The 18,975-nt window shown below is 34.9% G+C and overlaps 1 protein-coding gene across 1 annotated transcript in view; it reads right to left on the bottom strand.

Moving 5' to 3' along the window:
- LOC115210878 (hydroxyacid-oxoacid transhydrogenase, mitochondrial) overlaps positions 1 to 18,975 on the bottom strand; it is a 51,064-nt gene that overhangs the window by 5,355 nt on the left and 26,734 nt on the right. Inside the window, exons 3-11 of the mRNA XM_029779648.2 lie at positions 16,244 to 16,299; positions 12,914 to 12,967; positions 9,051 to 9,205; positions 7,686 to 7,882; positions 7,477 to 7,554; positions 6,795 to 6,900; positions 6,278 to 6,430; positions 4,906 to 5,004; positions 3,272 to 3,350 (exon numbers count right to left, since the gene is read on the bottom strand). Of these exons, the coding sequence (XP_029635508.1) occupies positions 3,272 to 3,350; positions 4,906 to 5,004; positions 6,278 to 6,430; positions 6,795 to 6,900; positions 7,477 to 7,554; positions 7,686 to 7,882; positions 9,051 to 9,205; positions 12,914 to 12,967; positions 16,244 to 16,299 (977 nt within the window). The remainder of the gene's footprint in view (positions 1 to 3,271; positions 3,351 to 4,905; positions 5,005 to 6,277; positions 6,431 to 6,794; positions 6,901 to 7,476; positions 7,555 to 7,685; positions 7,883 to 9,050; positions 9,206 to 12,913; positions 12,968 to 16,243; positions 16,300 to 18,975) is intronic.

Below are 18,975 nucleotides of genomic sequence, written 5' to 3'. Positions count from 1 at the left end.
ACTTGGTATGAATAAGAAAAAGAGTTGGAATAACCTCAGGGAGATATTTGTCAGAATAACCTGCTTTTAAAATCATAGTCACAGGCAGAACCGTTTTATGCTAAAACAATCATCCCTAGTTCCAGTTACATGTTACTAAACCTCTGAAAATAAGGCATCCAGCCATCCTGGTTTCCCAGGACTCATCCCAGTTTTCAAACATTGGTCTCATTCTCCTGAAACAATACTCCATTTTCTTGTGAAAATGGTTGAAAACATACTCCAGGATAGTGATTTATCTTAAAGTTTCCTGTTTGTCTTTTAATTTCAAAAATAAATTTTCTTAATATTTTCCAGTTCATTTTTATGTTTTTTTTTAAATAATTTTTTGCTTCCCACAAACTTTTTAGCTTTTATGGAGAACAGCTTTAATTGAGATATTGTTTATTCAATTTTCATTAAAGTATATGCCTACTATTCACATGTCTTGAACACATTCACTTCAACTCAGTTTATATGATGCCTGCAGCAGGTCAGGATTTGAACACAGTGCAACTGGGTCCAAGGATAAAGTTATCCAACCAACAATTTCCATTTTTTGGCAGAACTACACCTTCATCAACCAATAAATTCGTTATCATTTAATGACCACTTTCAACCAGCTTGGATAGTGGTCATTAAATGATAAATTTAATGAAAGACACACAGTTTTCTTGCTTGTCTATCACATCTTGTCATTCAGCTGCTATTTCTAGCATACTACTATTGCCATGTTAAATATACAGTTTATCTTACAACAAATGAATATACATTCACAACAATGCCTAAAAGAAACTGTACTACCAGCACTTATGAAGAAGAATGAAGCTATATTGAAAAAGAAGAATTGAAAATAATGAAGTGCAATGTAAAACATGCCAGTGTTTCATTAATGCTAACCATGGTGAAGACAATAGACTGGCAGAATCATTAGCATGCCAGGCAAAATGCTTAGTTGCATCTGTATTTACATTGTGTTCAAATTCTACTGAGGTTAACTTTTCATCCTTTCAGGGTCAATAAAATAAGTACCTGTTGATTACTGGGGTTAATGTAATCGACCTACCCACTTCCCTGAAATTGCTGGTCTTGTGCCAAAATTTGAAAGCAAATATTAACCATGGGGGCAAGTCAGATATCAAGGATCGTATTCAAAAGAACCTAACTTCCAATCAAATATTTCATCTTCAATTTTTTTTTTTTTAATAGAATCTTCAGGATATGACATGATTGAGTAATTATCTTTGAAATAACATTGGCCAATCATGTGGTGAAACATCAGCAAATCTTTAAGTACAGATTCTTTATTGAAGTTATTCACTGAAATCTCTCCAGATTCACAATGAACTAAAAAGAAGTTTTCTTGCTCAAGAGAAAAGGTTATTTTTTGCACAAAAACATTTTTTCACTTCTTCCTGTTAAGTTTAAAAATTTTAAAAACTCCATTTTCACAGAATTCTAACAGCTGATAAGTTATAGAACAGAAAATGTTTTACTTTAATTATTGCATTTTTATACAAACAAAAAGTGAAGCAAGTAATGGTTTTACATTGAATACTTTGTCTAAGGTAAAGACAAAAACTATAGCTAATTACATAAAGAAATGCTGGTATGATAACAAAATACTTAAAGAAAAATATATAGTATTTGGAGCAGATGATACTAATTAGAATTTTGGAAAAACCAATAGTAAAGTTCAGAAAAAGGTTTTTTTATCAATTGAAAAATATTTCGAATGTTAAAATTAAGTTCTTGCTTATCACATAACACAATTCAACTTATTTCTGATAGATATGAACTTCATATTGATTTAGCAGCAATGTAAATTTATTCTTTTTTTACTCAACTGTGAAAACTACAAGTTAGAATGACTGATTTATGTTCTTTTGTTGACATTTAATACAAAATACTATTATCTCACTTTCTAAGGTATATAAAGTGTATTTTAGAATTATTTTTTGCCTATAGAAAAAGTTCCATTTTTTAGTCATTTTTTTAATTACATCACTTTGATGAGCTATACCTTAATGTCTTAAATAATTTTTCTTGAATTCTAAAAGACACAAATTTCAAAGGTAGAAAAATCAGATCAAAAGATCTTTGAGGTGAAAGAGATAGTTTTTGAAACTATAGAAAACAATGGTTTCAAATTTTCGCACAAGCCAGCAATTTTAGGAGGATAGAGTTCTTCAGTTGCAATGACCCCCACTACTCAACAAGTACTTATAAGCCCTGAAAGGATGAAAAGCAAAGTTGGTCTCAATGGGATTTGAACTCAGAATGTGAAGAACCAGAACAAATACTACAAAGCATTTTATTTCTAACCATCAAACAATTCTGCATTATTTCAATTGAATTGAAATAATACGATTTAAAATTGTCAATGTTTTCCTCTCTAGCCAAACTGAGGAAATTCTAAAGAATTTTCAAAATGACAAAAGAGTTAAACATTTCAAAAGCAATATTATTGAATTTTCATACAAAATCAAATTATCTTGTAAAATGGCAAAAACAACTTACACCAATTTGATTTTTTTACATTGGTAAATCTCCAGAGTGGAAGAAAGTTGAGGAATCAATCATAGCTTTCCACAAGTTAAACCTCAAATTTGATGATAATACTTTGTACAATGAAAACATGTTGATAAAAATTGTGCCAAATGAAATTAAGAATAATTTAGACTGGAAAAAGAAAAACTGTCAAGAGAAATGGTATCTTATTTTCAGACAAATAGAATTTGTAGAACAAAAAATGTAAACTGTTGAAATTGTGTTTCCATTTATTTCCAATTCCAGGATATAACAGCATTGATAGTGAAAAGAGGTTTCTCTCTAACTGATACTCAATTGTTTGACAAATGAAACAAACAATGTTTCAACAATCAATGCTTGTATTTTTGATGTCAAAGATATGGATTGTTTGAAATTCAATGAAATCATTAAAAATGAAAAGTAAGTATTGGTAAAACAACAAAAACTTCAAATAAGTATAGCATAACTGATTAGTTGCACATTTTTTTGTGTTTATACATTTTGATTTGAAACATTTTAGTTTTTTTGTTTTTTTTGTTAAATAAATGGTTTAACAAAGTATACTATTGATAAATCTTACTCTCATACATGAAAGACACACACATTTTTGAGTGGATAAACAAATCCTTTCCTGTCATGGTTGTGTATTAAAAAAAATATGGTCACCCTAACTAAAAACAAAGCCAAAAGTCAACAGTGGAAGTAAGGTTTGTATACTTACAATAATAGGTTTGTCAGTGGGATAACCTTCAGCTTGATAGTCTCTAACTAATCCAGCAATTGGATAAGATATAGCATGGCTGTACACAGTGATAGAAAAAAAGACAGTGATTAGAACTTAAATACTAGCTGGCCCAGGCAGAGATTCAGATATTCAAACCCTTGCGATAAGAATTATATTATACTTGGGAAGAAAAAGTCAAATTAATTACTTTAAAAGACATTAAAACATGTTAAACACCAGTTTAATGCAGCTGTTATTGTGTATCATATAAGTTTATATCATTCAAAACACTCTTTGTTGCCAGGATATGTAGATACATCATTAAGGTGTGATTTTAATGGAAAATTTAAAAAAGAAAAAAAAACAATGGTATTTATAAAGGTTCTTTTACTTTTTATTCATATTCCTTATATCAAACATTCTCATTTGTAAGGTTATACAGTGGCCTGTTAAATAAGATGTTATTACTCTTTAAAACATTATGTAGATGTAGATAAGTAATATTTTATCTCTATATCTTTAAAAGAAAATGGAGCTATTACTTCTACTAGCAATGAAGGGATTCTCTTTCCATGTAAAGGGCAATTTGTGTAAGGCTTACATGTGTATTAAAGGTGATTTTGCATGGTCATAGGAACTGAATATAGAAGATAAGCAAAGGATGGTTAAAAAATAATTAAGAGAGCTTGCTGAACTGAGTATGTAGTGTTAGTGTACAAGCCTATGACCAATGATACTGTAGATGTAAGATTTTCAAAAAGTCAATAAAATGGAAAATATTTGCCAAGGAATAGGGAATTGGCAAGGAAAGAGTCAAGTATGATCTATTTGATACACAATGTTAACTTTTATAAAAAATGAAGTATCATGCAGGTGAGCAATAAAACGTTATTCTTTTCTACTGTAGGCACAAGGCCTGAAATTTTGGGGGAGGGAGCCAGTCAATTAGATCAACCCCAGTGCATAACTGGTACTTAATTTATCAACCCCAAAAGGATGAAAGGCAAAGTCGACCTCGGCGGAATTTGAACTCAGAACATAAAGACAGACGAAATACTACAAAGGATTTCGCCCGGCGTGCAAACATTTCTGCCAGCTCAGGTAGCTCTGTTGTTATGGATGTTAGAAAACACCTAATAGTTGGAAGAGTGTTTTGTGTTGTCACTATTTAGCCCCATGCCATTCAAGATCAAGGAGACCTATAATCAAAAGCATTCAAGCTGTAACCATTCCAATCTATTTTGTCTGATTTTTTTCAGACATAGAGTTTCTAGGACAACAATATCCAATGTGTCCTATATTTTACAAAATGATACTATATGTGATTTGAAGAAAATTTGACAGCTACTTTTAATAGACTGAGTGACTATGTTAAAGCTCCCTCATTAGCTTGTATAGTGTGTTGAAAATGTAAAGGTACTGTGTAGCAAAAGAAGTCAAAAAGATTTTTAAAAACCATAGGAAGTAATGGCAAGTTAAGTCTCAGTTTTTTAAACTTCACAAACAAGATTATGCAAGAACAATAAGAATGGAAATTTTCTATTCTAAAAAGTGGTTTGGCCAAACCTAATATGAAGAAAATCTAGATACTGAAACAATGACAATGGGGATCAAAATCATGATATGCTTACCATAAATGGACACCAGCGTTTCCAAAACCAACAGCAGCAAAACTACTGGCTAGTTGTAAATTAGATATGGCTTCTAAATCATCTTGGTTGTCAACTGCCCTGCAAAAATTTGAAAGAAAAATGAATATAAGATAATTGACATATATATTCGTTTACATTAAAAGTTTGGAAAAAAACTGTAAAATTTCATGAGTTTGGTACATACTTGGTACATACAGTATCCATCTAGTATATCACTTAAATACCTAACTTGCACTAGCTTTCTGAACATATTAGAACATGTTCAATATTAAGTAGTAATGAATATATTCAATGCACAAGTATGACTGTGTTTGAGAAGTTTGCTTTGGAACCAGTATACCAATTCTAAAACCAAGATATACCAGTGTATGAAGCTTTTAGGAGGCACAAGCACTGACACACACAACGCTAACTTCTGCCTACCAAATTCAATCACAAGGCTTTGGTCAGCCCAAGGTTATAGCAGAAGACGCCCAATTTGCCATGCAATGGGACTGAACCTAAAACCATGTGTCTAGGAAGTAAGCTTCCTAACCACACAGCCATATTTATATTTATATTACAGTAAGTTTCAATTAGTTTTCTCTTTTTCTTATGAGGTATCTTATCCTTAGCTATCTTCAGGGCCTGACTGATAGACATACATTTGTCAGTGACCTAGTAGATAAATAAAGGTTCCTAACTCAAAGCTACTCTGGTGCTATATGTATATATATATATATATATATATATTATATATATATATATATCCAGAAATAACATACCCAATGACAACCAAAGGTCAAACTGGTTGAAGCACAGTGTAGATGTAAATGTTTAAAAAATCTTTCAACATTAAAGATGAGATTAATTAAAATCTAACAGTTATAATCTCATCAATACTACTAATCTATTTAGTCAAGTTATATAACATTAACTCATTCACTGAAAACAACTATTTATAAAATATTTTTAAAATTACTGAATATATTTAAACAGCAGAATAAAACAGAAAAGGCATAATCATCACTACCATCATTATCATCATCATCATTATTTTATCCACTCTCCATGCTGACACCACTTAGACAGGTCATCACTGTCCAATTTAGTTCTTACTCAGAGTTACTGCTCTCCTAGTCAAGTCAGTAGACCATGGTCATTTGTCTGTTCAGTTTCAAATATAAATTCTACAGCTGAATTCCCTTCCTAATTTACAGAGTACACAGGGTGAATTATTTGTGACATCAGAACTATAAAGTTTGACATGTTCTATGCAAGATTAATGAGTCCTCTCAACATTATATTGTTTGTTTCTTTACAATTTAAATAAATAAATGATAGAAGTAAATAAAGTGTTGACGATACTTACCTTTGAAGATATTTATCACACACCTGAAGTGCAGCTTGGGACCAAACATCACTAATAGGGTTACTGCCTTGGTAAGCTGGCCGAAGTTCAGGACTGCTTGCTCTAGGAGCTCTTTCATAATAAGGTAGGGCTGTGTAAGATTCTAATGCATGACTGAAATATAGAAACAAAATTACTGATGAAGAAATAACATAGTGAAGCATAATGGTTATGAGGAACATCTCCTGAAAGAGACACCAGTCTATAAGATGCAATTTTCCCAAACATCCTGGTATCTAATCCTAATAGTTAGGTGAAGTGAGGTATGTAGAATAAAGTGTCAAACTCAGAAATATTATACAATGATTGTAGTTCTGCATGGAATTTGAACTCACAAATCATGTGCTGTTAGTCTAGCATGCTACCTGCTTAGCTATGTCCCTAAGTAGATAGTTCTATGTCCTAAAGACTGGGACACAAGAGAAATTGAAAATCATGTCAAAGAAAGGAAATTTTACACTTTGGCAACTAGACTTACCCCAGAATATCAAGGCCACTGTATGCAACAACACGTTCTGGCTGAGATACCACATTCAATGGATCCAAAATCCCTAATGTTGGTCGCAAAGAGCGATTGGAAATACCTACAAGATAAATAAAGGCAGGAGAGAAAAAAGTCTGTTTTTAGAAAACTCTCCAGTAATTATAACTCTGTGTGTGTGTGTTTGTGTGTGTGTGTGTGCATGCATGCGTGCATGTGTGAGTGCGCATCTGTTTGTCCTTACATATAGATGCATGCTGGCATGGGTTGAATGGTTTGACAGGATCCAATGGATCAAGGGACTGTATGCATCATACAATCCATGACATCATTCACAGCCCAATATGTGTTTTCAAACATGTTCAAGAGGAAGAACATTTTCTCCAGAACTATTATCACAGTGGACAGTCTTCTCACATCCAAATTCACTCAAACATGCATTTAAATAACCAAGTGTCCTTCAATACACAACCTTCCATCTTTAGAAAAGGATGAATGCATTACATAATATAATCCCAAATACACTTTTCAGTAACAATACAGTTCTCAACTAGGCAGAGGTTTGTTATATCTAGTGCAGTGGATGTGTGGATCATACAAAGCTGATTGACCAATTACCTACAAGTCATAGGTTTACTTGATAAGGATAACAACCATAACAAGATGAGTAACAACTTACCAGTTTTAGCCTTTAGTTTATCAAATCCAAACACAGCTGTGCCTGTTGTTTCACTGCCTGTTCCTGTGGTAGTTGGTACTGAAAGAAATAAACACCACATGACACAGTCAGTTCTGTCACAAAAAGCTAAATCATAAGAGAGCATTTTTTTATAAACTAAAAATAAATATAAAATTTTAATTAAAATTGACACAAAAATGTTGGCTTACTTGCAATAAGGGGTTTTACAGATATGGTAATAGGGAGACCTTTGCCAATTGGAGCATTGACATAGTCTAGGAAGTCTGCTGATGGATCAGATGAGTACAAGTTGGCAGCTTTACATGTGTCCATAGTAGAACCACCACCAATCGCAAGGAAGGCATCGAAGTTGTCTTGCTTCACAAAGTCTATGGCTGTTTTAAAGCTGAAATTATATACATATCATCATCATTCTTTAACATCCACTTGTAATGCTTGGATGGAATTTGTTGAAGCAGATTTTTTATGACCAGATATCCTTCCTCTTGCCAACCCTTGTAGATTTAGGTTGATAGTAAAGTGTACATTCAACAGAAGCACACAGAAGAAATACATAAGATCTGGGAACATTACTTTCATAGGAAAGAGATATGTGCTGAGATTCTGTATTTTTAATCTGTTCAGTCTACACCAACATGGAAACCACAACCACCACCGTATATCTCCATGCAAAGTCAGTGAAAAGGGCATGACAGACCTAAAGCATCTATAGTGATCAGGGGAAGTTTTTTATGAATTGAGAGTTCTATAGAATTAGGCAGGTACTGTTTATTCCTTTAGTTCCACATCAGTCCTGACTGAAAGTATTCCAACCATGACTATCCATTTTTTTTATTCAGACAGTATAAATAGGAATAAACTATATCAACTTTCATGTTCCGATTGAGCTTACCTTACCTGCTTTTATGGTAGCCACTACCATAATCTGTAAGCATCAAGAATAAATGGATAGTGGTGAGTGTGTAACATATTCAAGCTGTCATATTGCTCTCCATAACATTCATCACAGCATATCAGCATGTGCAGTATGATCTTCAACAAGGTGGAGACATGATATAGTATTAAGCCAACTATATGCATATCAAAAGGATTATTTGATCTGAATTGGTTGTGGCTACAAAACAATATACAGATACATATTAACATAAGGCAACTTTTATTTCTATATTCTTGTCAAATACATCATTACTCACATATATTACTCACTTAGATAGAAGTGTATGTGTACACTTTATGGTTAAGTGTTTGTAACTAAATAATTTCAATTCCATTGTGTTGTACCTTATAGACTCAAGCTGACCAAAGCTTTGTGAATGTAATTTGGTAGTTGGGAATTGTGTGAAAGCCTGTCAGAGGAAATATTCCTGTTCTTGGATAGTAAGACTTAATACATCACCCACTTTAATACCAACACCAAATCCATGGGTTTGCTGTTGATATCAAATGTTGTAAGATTAGCTTTCATCTTCAAAAAAGAATTAATTAGTTGACACTAGCTGTACTAGAACTGATCATTTGTTTATAGAATTATATCTAAAGCTTGCCTATCTTACCTTTCATCAGATGGTTCCACTTTTACATCTGTGAATAACTTGTATTTCAGGTTTTGATCCTCCAGTGACTGAAGTGCTACTTTCACAGCTCGTGTTTTCAAAACACCTTTATCTGTCATCACACATATCAGCTTGGAACCTAAATTGCGGAAGTCCTACAAAATAATTGCATAACATTATTGTACATTAATTAACATAACTATGTCACCAACATGATGATCAAATACAAGTTAGACAACTCACTACATCAAACAGCAGAGACACCAAAACAACAAGAGTTTCTATGTAGTTGCATAGCCAGCTGCAATTAGCAGCCAAATCTGCTTCAAATTTCACCCTCCCACTTTGAATAAGCAGACAAACTGGATAATGTTGCAACAGATATCTATAAAATGGCAGTATGGTGTTATTTGGAATGCCTTTGATCATAGGATCAACTCAATGAGAGCTAATCTGGGACTAAACAACAACAGTACACATTATTAAATACAAACACATTGAATTTTAAAATGGATTTACATAATCATAATCATCTACATATTAATGTTTGTTATTGTTGTTGTTTAACCCTGATTCACCCTAATTGAGCAGGCTTATGATCAAAAGTATTCCAGCACTGATTATTCCATCCTTTTAGGGGTATGTTGGATTACGTTATTTAACTGTCCTATATTAAAACAATAGTGTGATTTGAAGGAGTTTGGGCAGCTATTTCTATCAAGTCATGAGACTATTTAGAAGCAGTTCCCTGACTGGCATTTAGTTTTCCACACTCACGTGGGATAGACAGATCTGCAGTACAGTAGACTGACATCATCTTGACCCTGTATCATTATAAGATATGACCTCATTATCTTTCATGGAAGTGAATATTACACACCCAACAGAGTACAACTGACTCATTTAACTCCAACCCTATAGAGTTCCTCTATCCTATACTAATATCTCACTATCAATGCTGCATCATACTCCTTATGTATGTAGTCTTCCTTTTAGTACTGTCGGAGAAATACTTTGTTGCCAACAGTGAAGGTATGTCGATTAGCGGTTAGGGTATTCAGCTCATGATCCTAAGGTTGTCAGTTCAATTTCCAGTAGTGCATTGTGCCCTTGAGCAAGATACTTTATTTCTTGTTGCTCTAGTTCATTCAACTGGCAAAAGTGAGCTGTACCTGTAATTCAAAAGGCCAATCTTATCCTTTTCTGTGTGATTCTGAAAACTATGTTAAAGATATGCATGTCTGAGGAGTGCTCAGCGACTTGCTCATTAATTTTACAAGCAGGTTGTAAGGTTGAAACACTCATTGTCATAACTGTTGTCCTTAAGTTACAGTTAACTCAAAGTCTTTCACTTTTTCTTGCCCTAACTGCTATGCATTCACTGCAGCTATTCTTTTCTCTCTCTCTCTCTCTCTCTCTCTCTCTCTCTCTCTCTCTCTCTCTCTCTCTCTATGGGAGCGCACACACATGTGTGTGTGTGCATACGTGCATGTAAGTAAATAGATTTCTGTCTGTTTCAATGATGAAGATTCAGTTGTGTTCAATCAACTGAGTTATCTGCTTCCTGAATTAAAATACATATGGTTGAGCATTCCACAGAAGCATGTAATCCTCAAGCAGAATCAACATAACACAATGTATGACAATGCTATATAGTTTTGTTAGGCCTCAGCATGGATTTTGTTTCCCCATCATCATCATTGTTCGACCGTGGTCGAGACAATGGAATTTACCATGCTACGCTAGACTTCACAGTCCATCATAGCATTACAGAGGTCCTGTTGCTGGATGCCTGTATCCCTGGAGATTACGTCAGGGTAGGAGAGTGTGCACCCTCTGGTATTGCGAGTAGATGGCTTCCAGAGGAGAAGCGTAGAAATTTCCTCGTTTTCAGCGCTACAACAATGTCCAGCAAACTGGACTCTCCTACCTTTCACTAGAGATGACACAGGTGGTATTTCCCATATATTTGCATTTTGGTTGGATGACGCTTCCACAAGAGATTTTGAGCTCTTATAAGGAGGCGAGTGTAGGTTCCATCCAACTGCCTCTCAAGCTTCTTTGATAACGTCCAGGTTTCTGAGCCATATAGTAGAATTGGTTCGACTGTGGCTTTGAAGATTTCAAGTTTGAAGTCTCTACTTAGATTTGATGATCAGATCTTATGCATGTCCAGATCTTATGCATGTTTCCCCAGTTTAACTCATAGGGCTTGGGTTGACCTATGGCAATGGTAAAAGACACTTGCTGAAATGCCACACACTGAGATTAAACACAGAAATTCACTCACAAATGCAAAGTGAACTTCTTTACCATTCAGCAATATTGAAAGGCAGATTGTATGATGCCTGTGTGCAAGCAGCCATGCTACAGGGCAGTGGAACATGGGTTGTGACTGCCGAGAAATGAAGCTAGCATGCTTCGCTGGATGTGAAATGTCAGCGTGCATGCACGACAGCATCTTGAGAGGAAAGTTGAGCATACGAGGCAACAGATGTGGTGTGCAAGAGAGATGACTGCACTGGTATGGTCATGTGATGCATATGGACAAGGACAGCAGGGTGAAGAAGTTCCACACTCTAACAGTGGATGAGGTAGACCCAGGAAGACATAGGACAAGGTAGTGAAGCATGATCTTTGAACGTTGGGCCTCACTGAAGCAATGACACATGACCAAGACCTTTGGCAAAAAGCCATGCTTGAGAAGACCCATCAAATCAGGTGAGATCGTGGTCATGGCTGATGCCAGTGTCACATAACTGGCACATAAAAAGCACACTTCAAACGTTAGGCAATATGCTGTGCTTGAGAAAACCTGTTAAGCCAAGTGAAATCATAATCATAGCTGAAACCAGTGTCGGCACCTGTGCTGGTGGCATGTAAAAAGTACTGTTCAAGCATTGGGCTTCATGGCAGTAGTGACAGATGTCAAGCCAAATGAGATCATAGTCATGGCTGATGCTGGTATTATGTAACTGGCACCCATGTCAGTGTCACCTAAAATGAACCCAACACACTTTGTAAAGTGGTTGACATTAGGAAAGGCATCCAACCATAAAAATCATGCCAAATCAAATTGGAACCTGGTGCAGTTCTCCAGCATAGAAGATGTATGTTAAAGATGATGAGATATATATATGTGTATGATGGAATCCTCAATCAAAGATGACATATAAGTGTTCAGTTTTTACAAGTTGCACAAGTGATTTATTAATACTGATCAAGTGTGAACTGTACATTAGCTCACTCTCGCCATCAAACTGACATTACCTGAAAAGGTGCACAGTGTATAACATGTTTTGCACAAGAACATAATGCACCACCCAGTCCAGGAATAGAAACCACAATCTTGCAATCATGAGTTCAACACCCAACCACTAGGCCATGTGTTCTCAATACACAAATACAAATAAACATGGAAAATATATTTATATACACATGAACACACACACACACATATATATATATATATATATATATACATACATACATGCATACATACACACATATAGACATCTGTATCCTGAACATAACCATCTCACAGAATTAGCATGACACATTGTGTAACAAGACAAATCATTTGAATTATAGGTGCAAGTCATCCAATGGGGTTCTGCTCAGTTTTCATCAATCCAGTTCCACTAACAAGGCCTGGGTCAACTTGAGAATAAGGTAAAAGACACTTACCAAAGATACTACAAGGTATTGATTGATTCTAGTTTCAGCTTATGAGCTGTGGCCATGCTGGGGCACATTTGTTTATTATTACATCCATTTTTTCCATTCTAGCATGGGATAAACATGTACATACACATACACACACATCTAGGGAGACAGAGAGAAATAAAGTATTCTATACTTACTTTACCTACTTCTTGTGTAGCACCTTCTCCATAACGAACTGAAGAACACGCCATCTGTAAAACAGGAGAATCCCAAATTTACTAATAATAAGAATAAGAATTAGTGTGTGTGTGTGTGTGTGTGTGTGTGCATGCATGCATGTATTAAAACTGATCAAATGTGTACTGTACATTAGCTCTGTACTGTAGATCAAATTGTACAGTACAGAGTGTACATCAGAGTGCACCTTTTCAGTTTATGTCAATTTGATGAAAAAATTGACATAAACTGAAAAGGTGCACAGTGTATAAGGTGTTTTGCACAAGAACACAATGCACCACCCATATGGGGAGATACATGGTTTAATGGTTAGGATATTGCAATCTTATGATTGTACTTTTGGTTCCTAAACCAGGGATTATTCCAGTCCACTCAGCTGGCAAAAATGAGTAATCCTGTGATGGACTGGCATCCCATCTAAGGAGAGAATATATACACCACAGAATCTGGGAAACTGGTCTCATGACTCAGGAAGAACCTTTGATCTATTTATTTATTTATTTATTTATTTATATAAAGAAAGAGAGAGAGACAGAGATTCTTACACAAGAATGTTGTTGACAGTGACGTCGAAGTTTTAGCCAGCTAGGCTGCAGTCCAATGATGGCTTAGCTGCCTGGAACTTTGAAGTCACTGTCAATAATATGTGTGTGTAAGAATTATATATTTGTACTCTATAAAAGTATGGAGTAACTGATCAGACTAATGTAAAATTGTTCTTATCATAACAACATAAAAACAATGTGTGCGTGTGTGTGTGTGTGTGTTTGTGTGCGTGAGTGTGTGTGTGTGAATGTGTGTGTGTGTGTGCATGCATGTGTGTGTATAAAATTATGATATTTATTTATTTTACTTGCAAGTACACAAGACTACAAAAATGTTTTTTAGATGTTAAACACAAAAATTCAACATGGAAATTCTTATTATAAACTGAAATAAGCTAAAAATAGAATCTAAAGAAAAATGTAGAAACAACATTTTCAAAAACATTGTTCAAGAAACATGATATAAGATACACAGTCCAAACAAGGACAAGCTTTAGCATAAATAGAAGGTTATATAAGCAGAAGAAATATTCAACAGAAAATGTAACTAGAAACAATTCTATGGGGAAATACACTAACAATTTAAAGAGTCACTCAAATCCACAAGAAATAAGAAATAGAAACATTCTTCAAAATGATTTGAGAAATAATGGTTAAAAAATTGTTAAAAAATATGAAGACAATGCCAGATTCTCAACCAGAAAAATATACTGAGGTATATTCTTCACTATACTCATTGCCAATCCTAACCTTACTAACGGCCTCTCTGTATAGGGCCTGTACAGCCCTTATTAACCATTCATCAATCTCCAGTTTCCATATTGCCCACCAGATAAGGGATCGGGGGACCCTATCAAAGGCTTTCTCCAAGTCCACGAAAGCCAAGTAGAGAGGTTTATCTTTATCTAGGTATTTCTCCTGCAGTTGTCGAACCAGGAATATGGCATCAGTGGTGCTTCTACCCGGGAACAAAACCGAACTGCATCTCATCTAAGCAGATTCCATCAATCCAATAATAATAATAATCCTTTCTAAAACAGGCACAAGGCCTGAATTTTTCTTTTTTTCTTTTTTGTGAGTGGTCGGATGGTTGATTACATTAACCCCAGTGCTTAATTGATACTTATTTCATCAGCCCTGAAAGGGTGAAAAACAAAGTTAACTTTGACAAAATTTGAACATAAAGCCACAAGAATGCCACTAAGCATTTTGTCAAGTATGTTACTGATTTAGTCAGCTCACCATTTTAATATTAATAATTTTTTCTGCTAAAGGCACAAGGCCTGGTAAGGGGATAGTCAATTACATCAACTCCAGTGCTTAACTGGTACTTATTTCATTGACCCTAAAAGGATGAAAAGCAAAGTCAACCTCAACAGAATTTGAACTCAGAATGTAAAGATAGACAAAATGCTTCTAAACATTTTGTGTGGCATTCTAACAATTCTGCCAGCCCACCACCTTAAGAATAATAATAATTTCTAACATAGGTCTTCAATTTGGACTCATTTTTGTTTTTGTTTTCCCCTCTTTTGTCACTTTTTTTACTGTTCCTGATGGTTTTTTACCTTTCTCCAGTCACTATCACTTTTCCATCATCACAAAATTCATGGAATAAAACTGCTGCTGGGAACCTCTCACCAATTTTGTGTAACAGGATAAAATCTCTTGGCTTCACAATGGCCTAAATCAAAAGTCCCGGGGGTTGAAGAGTGGTGGCAGTGGTGATCAGTAAAAATGGCACTGAAGATAAATTCCACTCTGATTATCCTTGGACTTGAGACCAGTGGCTGCAGATATGGTCTTCGTCTCAGAACCTGCTGGTGTAGTTACAGCCTCTGCTGTTGCCAACCTTGGCCTACTTCTTTTAACCAGCTTTTCTAACCCCATCAGTCTGATTGATTTCCTCTTTGCTCCCACAATTGGGTACAACACCAGAGAAGCTGAGTGATCTTCAGGGCAAAGATTTTGGGGTGGCATGTTCAGTACTACTACATCCTGCAAGCCTACCAACCTTCTTCCACTATAACAGAGTTGAACATGTTGAATTACTAATAAACAAAGCAAAATAAAATGGCTCAGGACACACCATCATTTCCACCTTGTGTGTACTTTTAAATATTCAAAACCTTTTGTTGGTATAAAAAAGCCCAATTTTCTATTAAATAATCTTAATAAAAGTACTTTTTCATGAGTCCTGACAGTGATGTTCATTTGCTTCTTCTTCTTTTTCTTCTCCTCCTCCTCCTACTTCTGCATCTTCAACATTTTCTAAACAGCCAGTAATTCTGAAGGGAGTGGGTAAGTTGATACCCTTGACTTCAATCCTACACAGGTACTTCATTTTACTGACCCCAAAAGAGTGAAAGGCAAAATTGACTTGGGTAGGATTTGAACTCAGAATCAAAGAGCCAGATGAAATACTGCAAAACATTTAGCATGACACTCTATTGATTCATCCAGCTCACAATTTTTGTAGACAAAGGCTTATAGACAATTGAACCAACTCCAGAATAGTAATGGTATTTATTCTATTAGACTTGCACCAGCCCCATTCTCATAAAGAAAAAAAAGAAAGATGTTTGTGCTACTCAAAAAAGTGGTTATTATGGTGGGTGCAGTGGTAATGATGGTGGTAGTGAGGGTGGGGGGTAGCAGTGGCAGATATGATTGTATTAGTGGTAGTGATGGAGAGAGAAGACCAATAAACAAAAAAAGTCAACAAAGAAACAAAAAAATTTTTACCTCGAATGCGTATTCTTTTTGTGGTTGTGTGGTAGAGGTCCCATGATACTGAAAGCCTGAATAATTAATTAAAATAAAAAGAAAGTTATATCAAACCATCACATAATTTGTTCAAATTTTCAAGTCTACATTTAAGAAAGGAATTTATCATTGCCATAGCAATAGCTTTCCAGCCTGTTAAACACTGTGCACAAACAGAAACTAACATACTTTGGCCATAACTACTGCCACCAGCCATTCCTCAGTCTCAAGTGAACCATCATACTTGATACTACTGTTGGTAAGCATCAGCATGAGATTCTATGTTGGCAGTGAGCTGATAACAGTGACTGAGTAGCTATTCTATATAAAATTTGCTGTCAGACTACCTAAAGCAGATCACAGTAGTGAGCACTTGTCAATGAAGTCACAAGAGATAGTGTTCATCAACCAGATGGTACTGTAGCAGGAATATTAGCAGAGTCCCAAATACCAATTCACTTCCTAGGAATCAAACCAAAAATCATTGTGTTTAGATGCAAACAATATATATAAACAATATATGGGACTGTCATTAACAATTTTGTCTTTGGCACCTTTTCTTTGACTGACATTGGCTATATATAGTGTGCCTGATACCTGGTCAGTGGTCATAACAGAGTCAAGATCAATGGCTGCAGGGACTTACAACACTCAACTTTGTCTATGAAATTCTACTACTTCCACAATCACTATCATTGCTGTACTACACATCTCTTACAGACACACAAGAACCAATTCACTCAAAATAAATGTCTTTTCCCTCATTGATATTTTCTGCTATCGTAGCCTTTCATTACATTATTTTTCCTGTCAGATGAAGGTTCAGTCTCAAAACATCAGACTCCACTTCTCCACACAGGACACAAATTTAGCCAAACTCGTGAGCTTCATTAAATAAGTAGGTATAATATGTCTTGACTGATACACTGCACCTCCATAACAACCATTAGCTTACAGGCTGATGTGCAATATGTCAAAATATTGAAATGATTCCTAAATGTTTTATGGGCTTTTATGGGCAGGTGCTAATCTCCAGTTACATGGTGGAGAAGATGAGAGGTAAATCTAAATCTTCCTTTGTATGTGACACCACTATATTATATGTAACATTCTCCAGAACATTCTCAATAATTACATGAACTAAAGCAATGTAGAAGTAACTGCTCTGTCTATAATCACAACAAAACTCCAAAGAAAAATTGCCCAAGTGGAATGGAACCCAAAATGATGGAAGCCAAAACAAGCTTCTTAAAAACATTGCCATGTCTGTGATATAGAGCAAAGGTTCTCAACAGGGGCCATATGCCCCCACCCCGGGGACCATTTGAGGCTCAAGGGATGCATTTTGGAGCAAAGAGACACTAGGGGGAGGTCGTTAGGAGACTTGGGGGTGCTAGTGAGGTGCTGGAAGACCCTCGTCTTCAGTAATTATTAATTTGGAATTAACGAGTAGTAGCCATATTTTCACATTTCTGTGACAGTCGGTTTTAAAGAAACCATGTGTTTTTGTTTTAAATTTTCAAAAACTCAAAAAAACTTTTTTCCACTTTGACAACACCAAGCAAATTCCTGGTATCATGTGTAACTGGTGTTGCTAAAGTGAAGCCCCCAAAACAAAACCAAAAAACAGATGAATAGTGGCAGACAATTAAAAGAAAAAAGTAATGAATAAAAGCGGAAAGCTGAATGTGTGTGTGTGTGTGTGCCCAAATATATAAAGAATGGTGGTCAGAATTTTGGATCAAACTGGCTTTTGAGAGTGGCTGACAGGTATGTATTTGTGTATGTGTGTGTATGTATGGGTGCGTTTGTATGAATATGATTGCGTCTGTTGCCGTTTTGAATTCCTTTCTGCGATTGAACTTAAATTGACCCCTGGCTATTAAAGACCCAACCATACACACACACACATTTGTTTTAGGTTTTGTACCCATTTGAATTGTGGATATACACCAGATAATGTGGTAAGTTCTGAAAGTCAAATTCTGAATTTGTTTTAATCATAAAATTACATCCCAGCTAAAAACACATCTTTTGGCTTTGGAAAACAGAATCTTTTCTTTCTCTTTCTATATTTTTTCTTAAGTTAGAATTTTTCTGTTTTGGTCAGGATTTTCCAATTTTCTGTATCAAGCAATGGACAGAAGCATTTAAAAAAAAATTAAATTCATAGAGCTGAACAAAATCAAGAATATTAATTTTAATTGTAATGATAGAGAGGAGTAAACATTTTCCCTTCCTTTAATACTAACAAGAGCATAGTATGAGGAAGACTTGGCTGTTATTTCTAGCAAATTGAACAACCACACAGTGAGTAACTTATTGGGTCATTTGTTGATGTGTATAAGTAAACAAAAACCAAAGGAAAAACAGACACTAGCAAACACACACTTATATACATATATATATATATGAATGGGTGGAATTATGATGTAAGCACGTGCTAAAACTCCTTGTAATTTTTGTATTTTTACGAATTTTTACTAGATGTTTTTGATTCTGTCTTCTGTATAATGGAATTGATATGATTATGCAGCAAAACAAAATCTCCCACCCACCATTTTCTTTTTTTAATTTGTTGTTTTAAAATACTGACAGTCTGAATCTAGCATTCGTTTCTCTTTATAATTTCCAAATAATATTTTAGTACTTTTATAGAAGAAAGTCAATTGACGGTTTTCACACTTTTTCACGTCATATGTGAAATGCCA

This window comes from Octopus sinensis, linkage group LG4, assembly GCF_006345805.1.
Source record: "Octopus sinensis linkage group LG4, ASM634580v1, whole genome shotgun sequence".
Taxonomy (NCBI): domain Eukaryota; kingdom Metazoa; phylum Mollusca; class Cephalopoda; order Octopoda; family Octopodidae; genus Octopus; species Octopus sinensis.
This window is presented reverse-complemented; position numbering and strand designations above follow the sequence as displayed.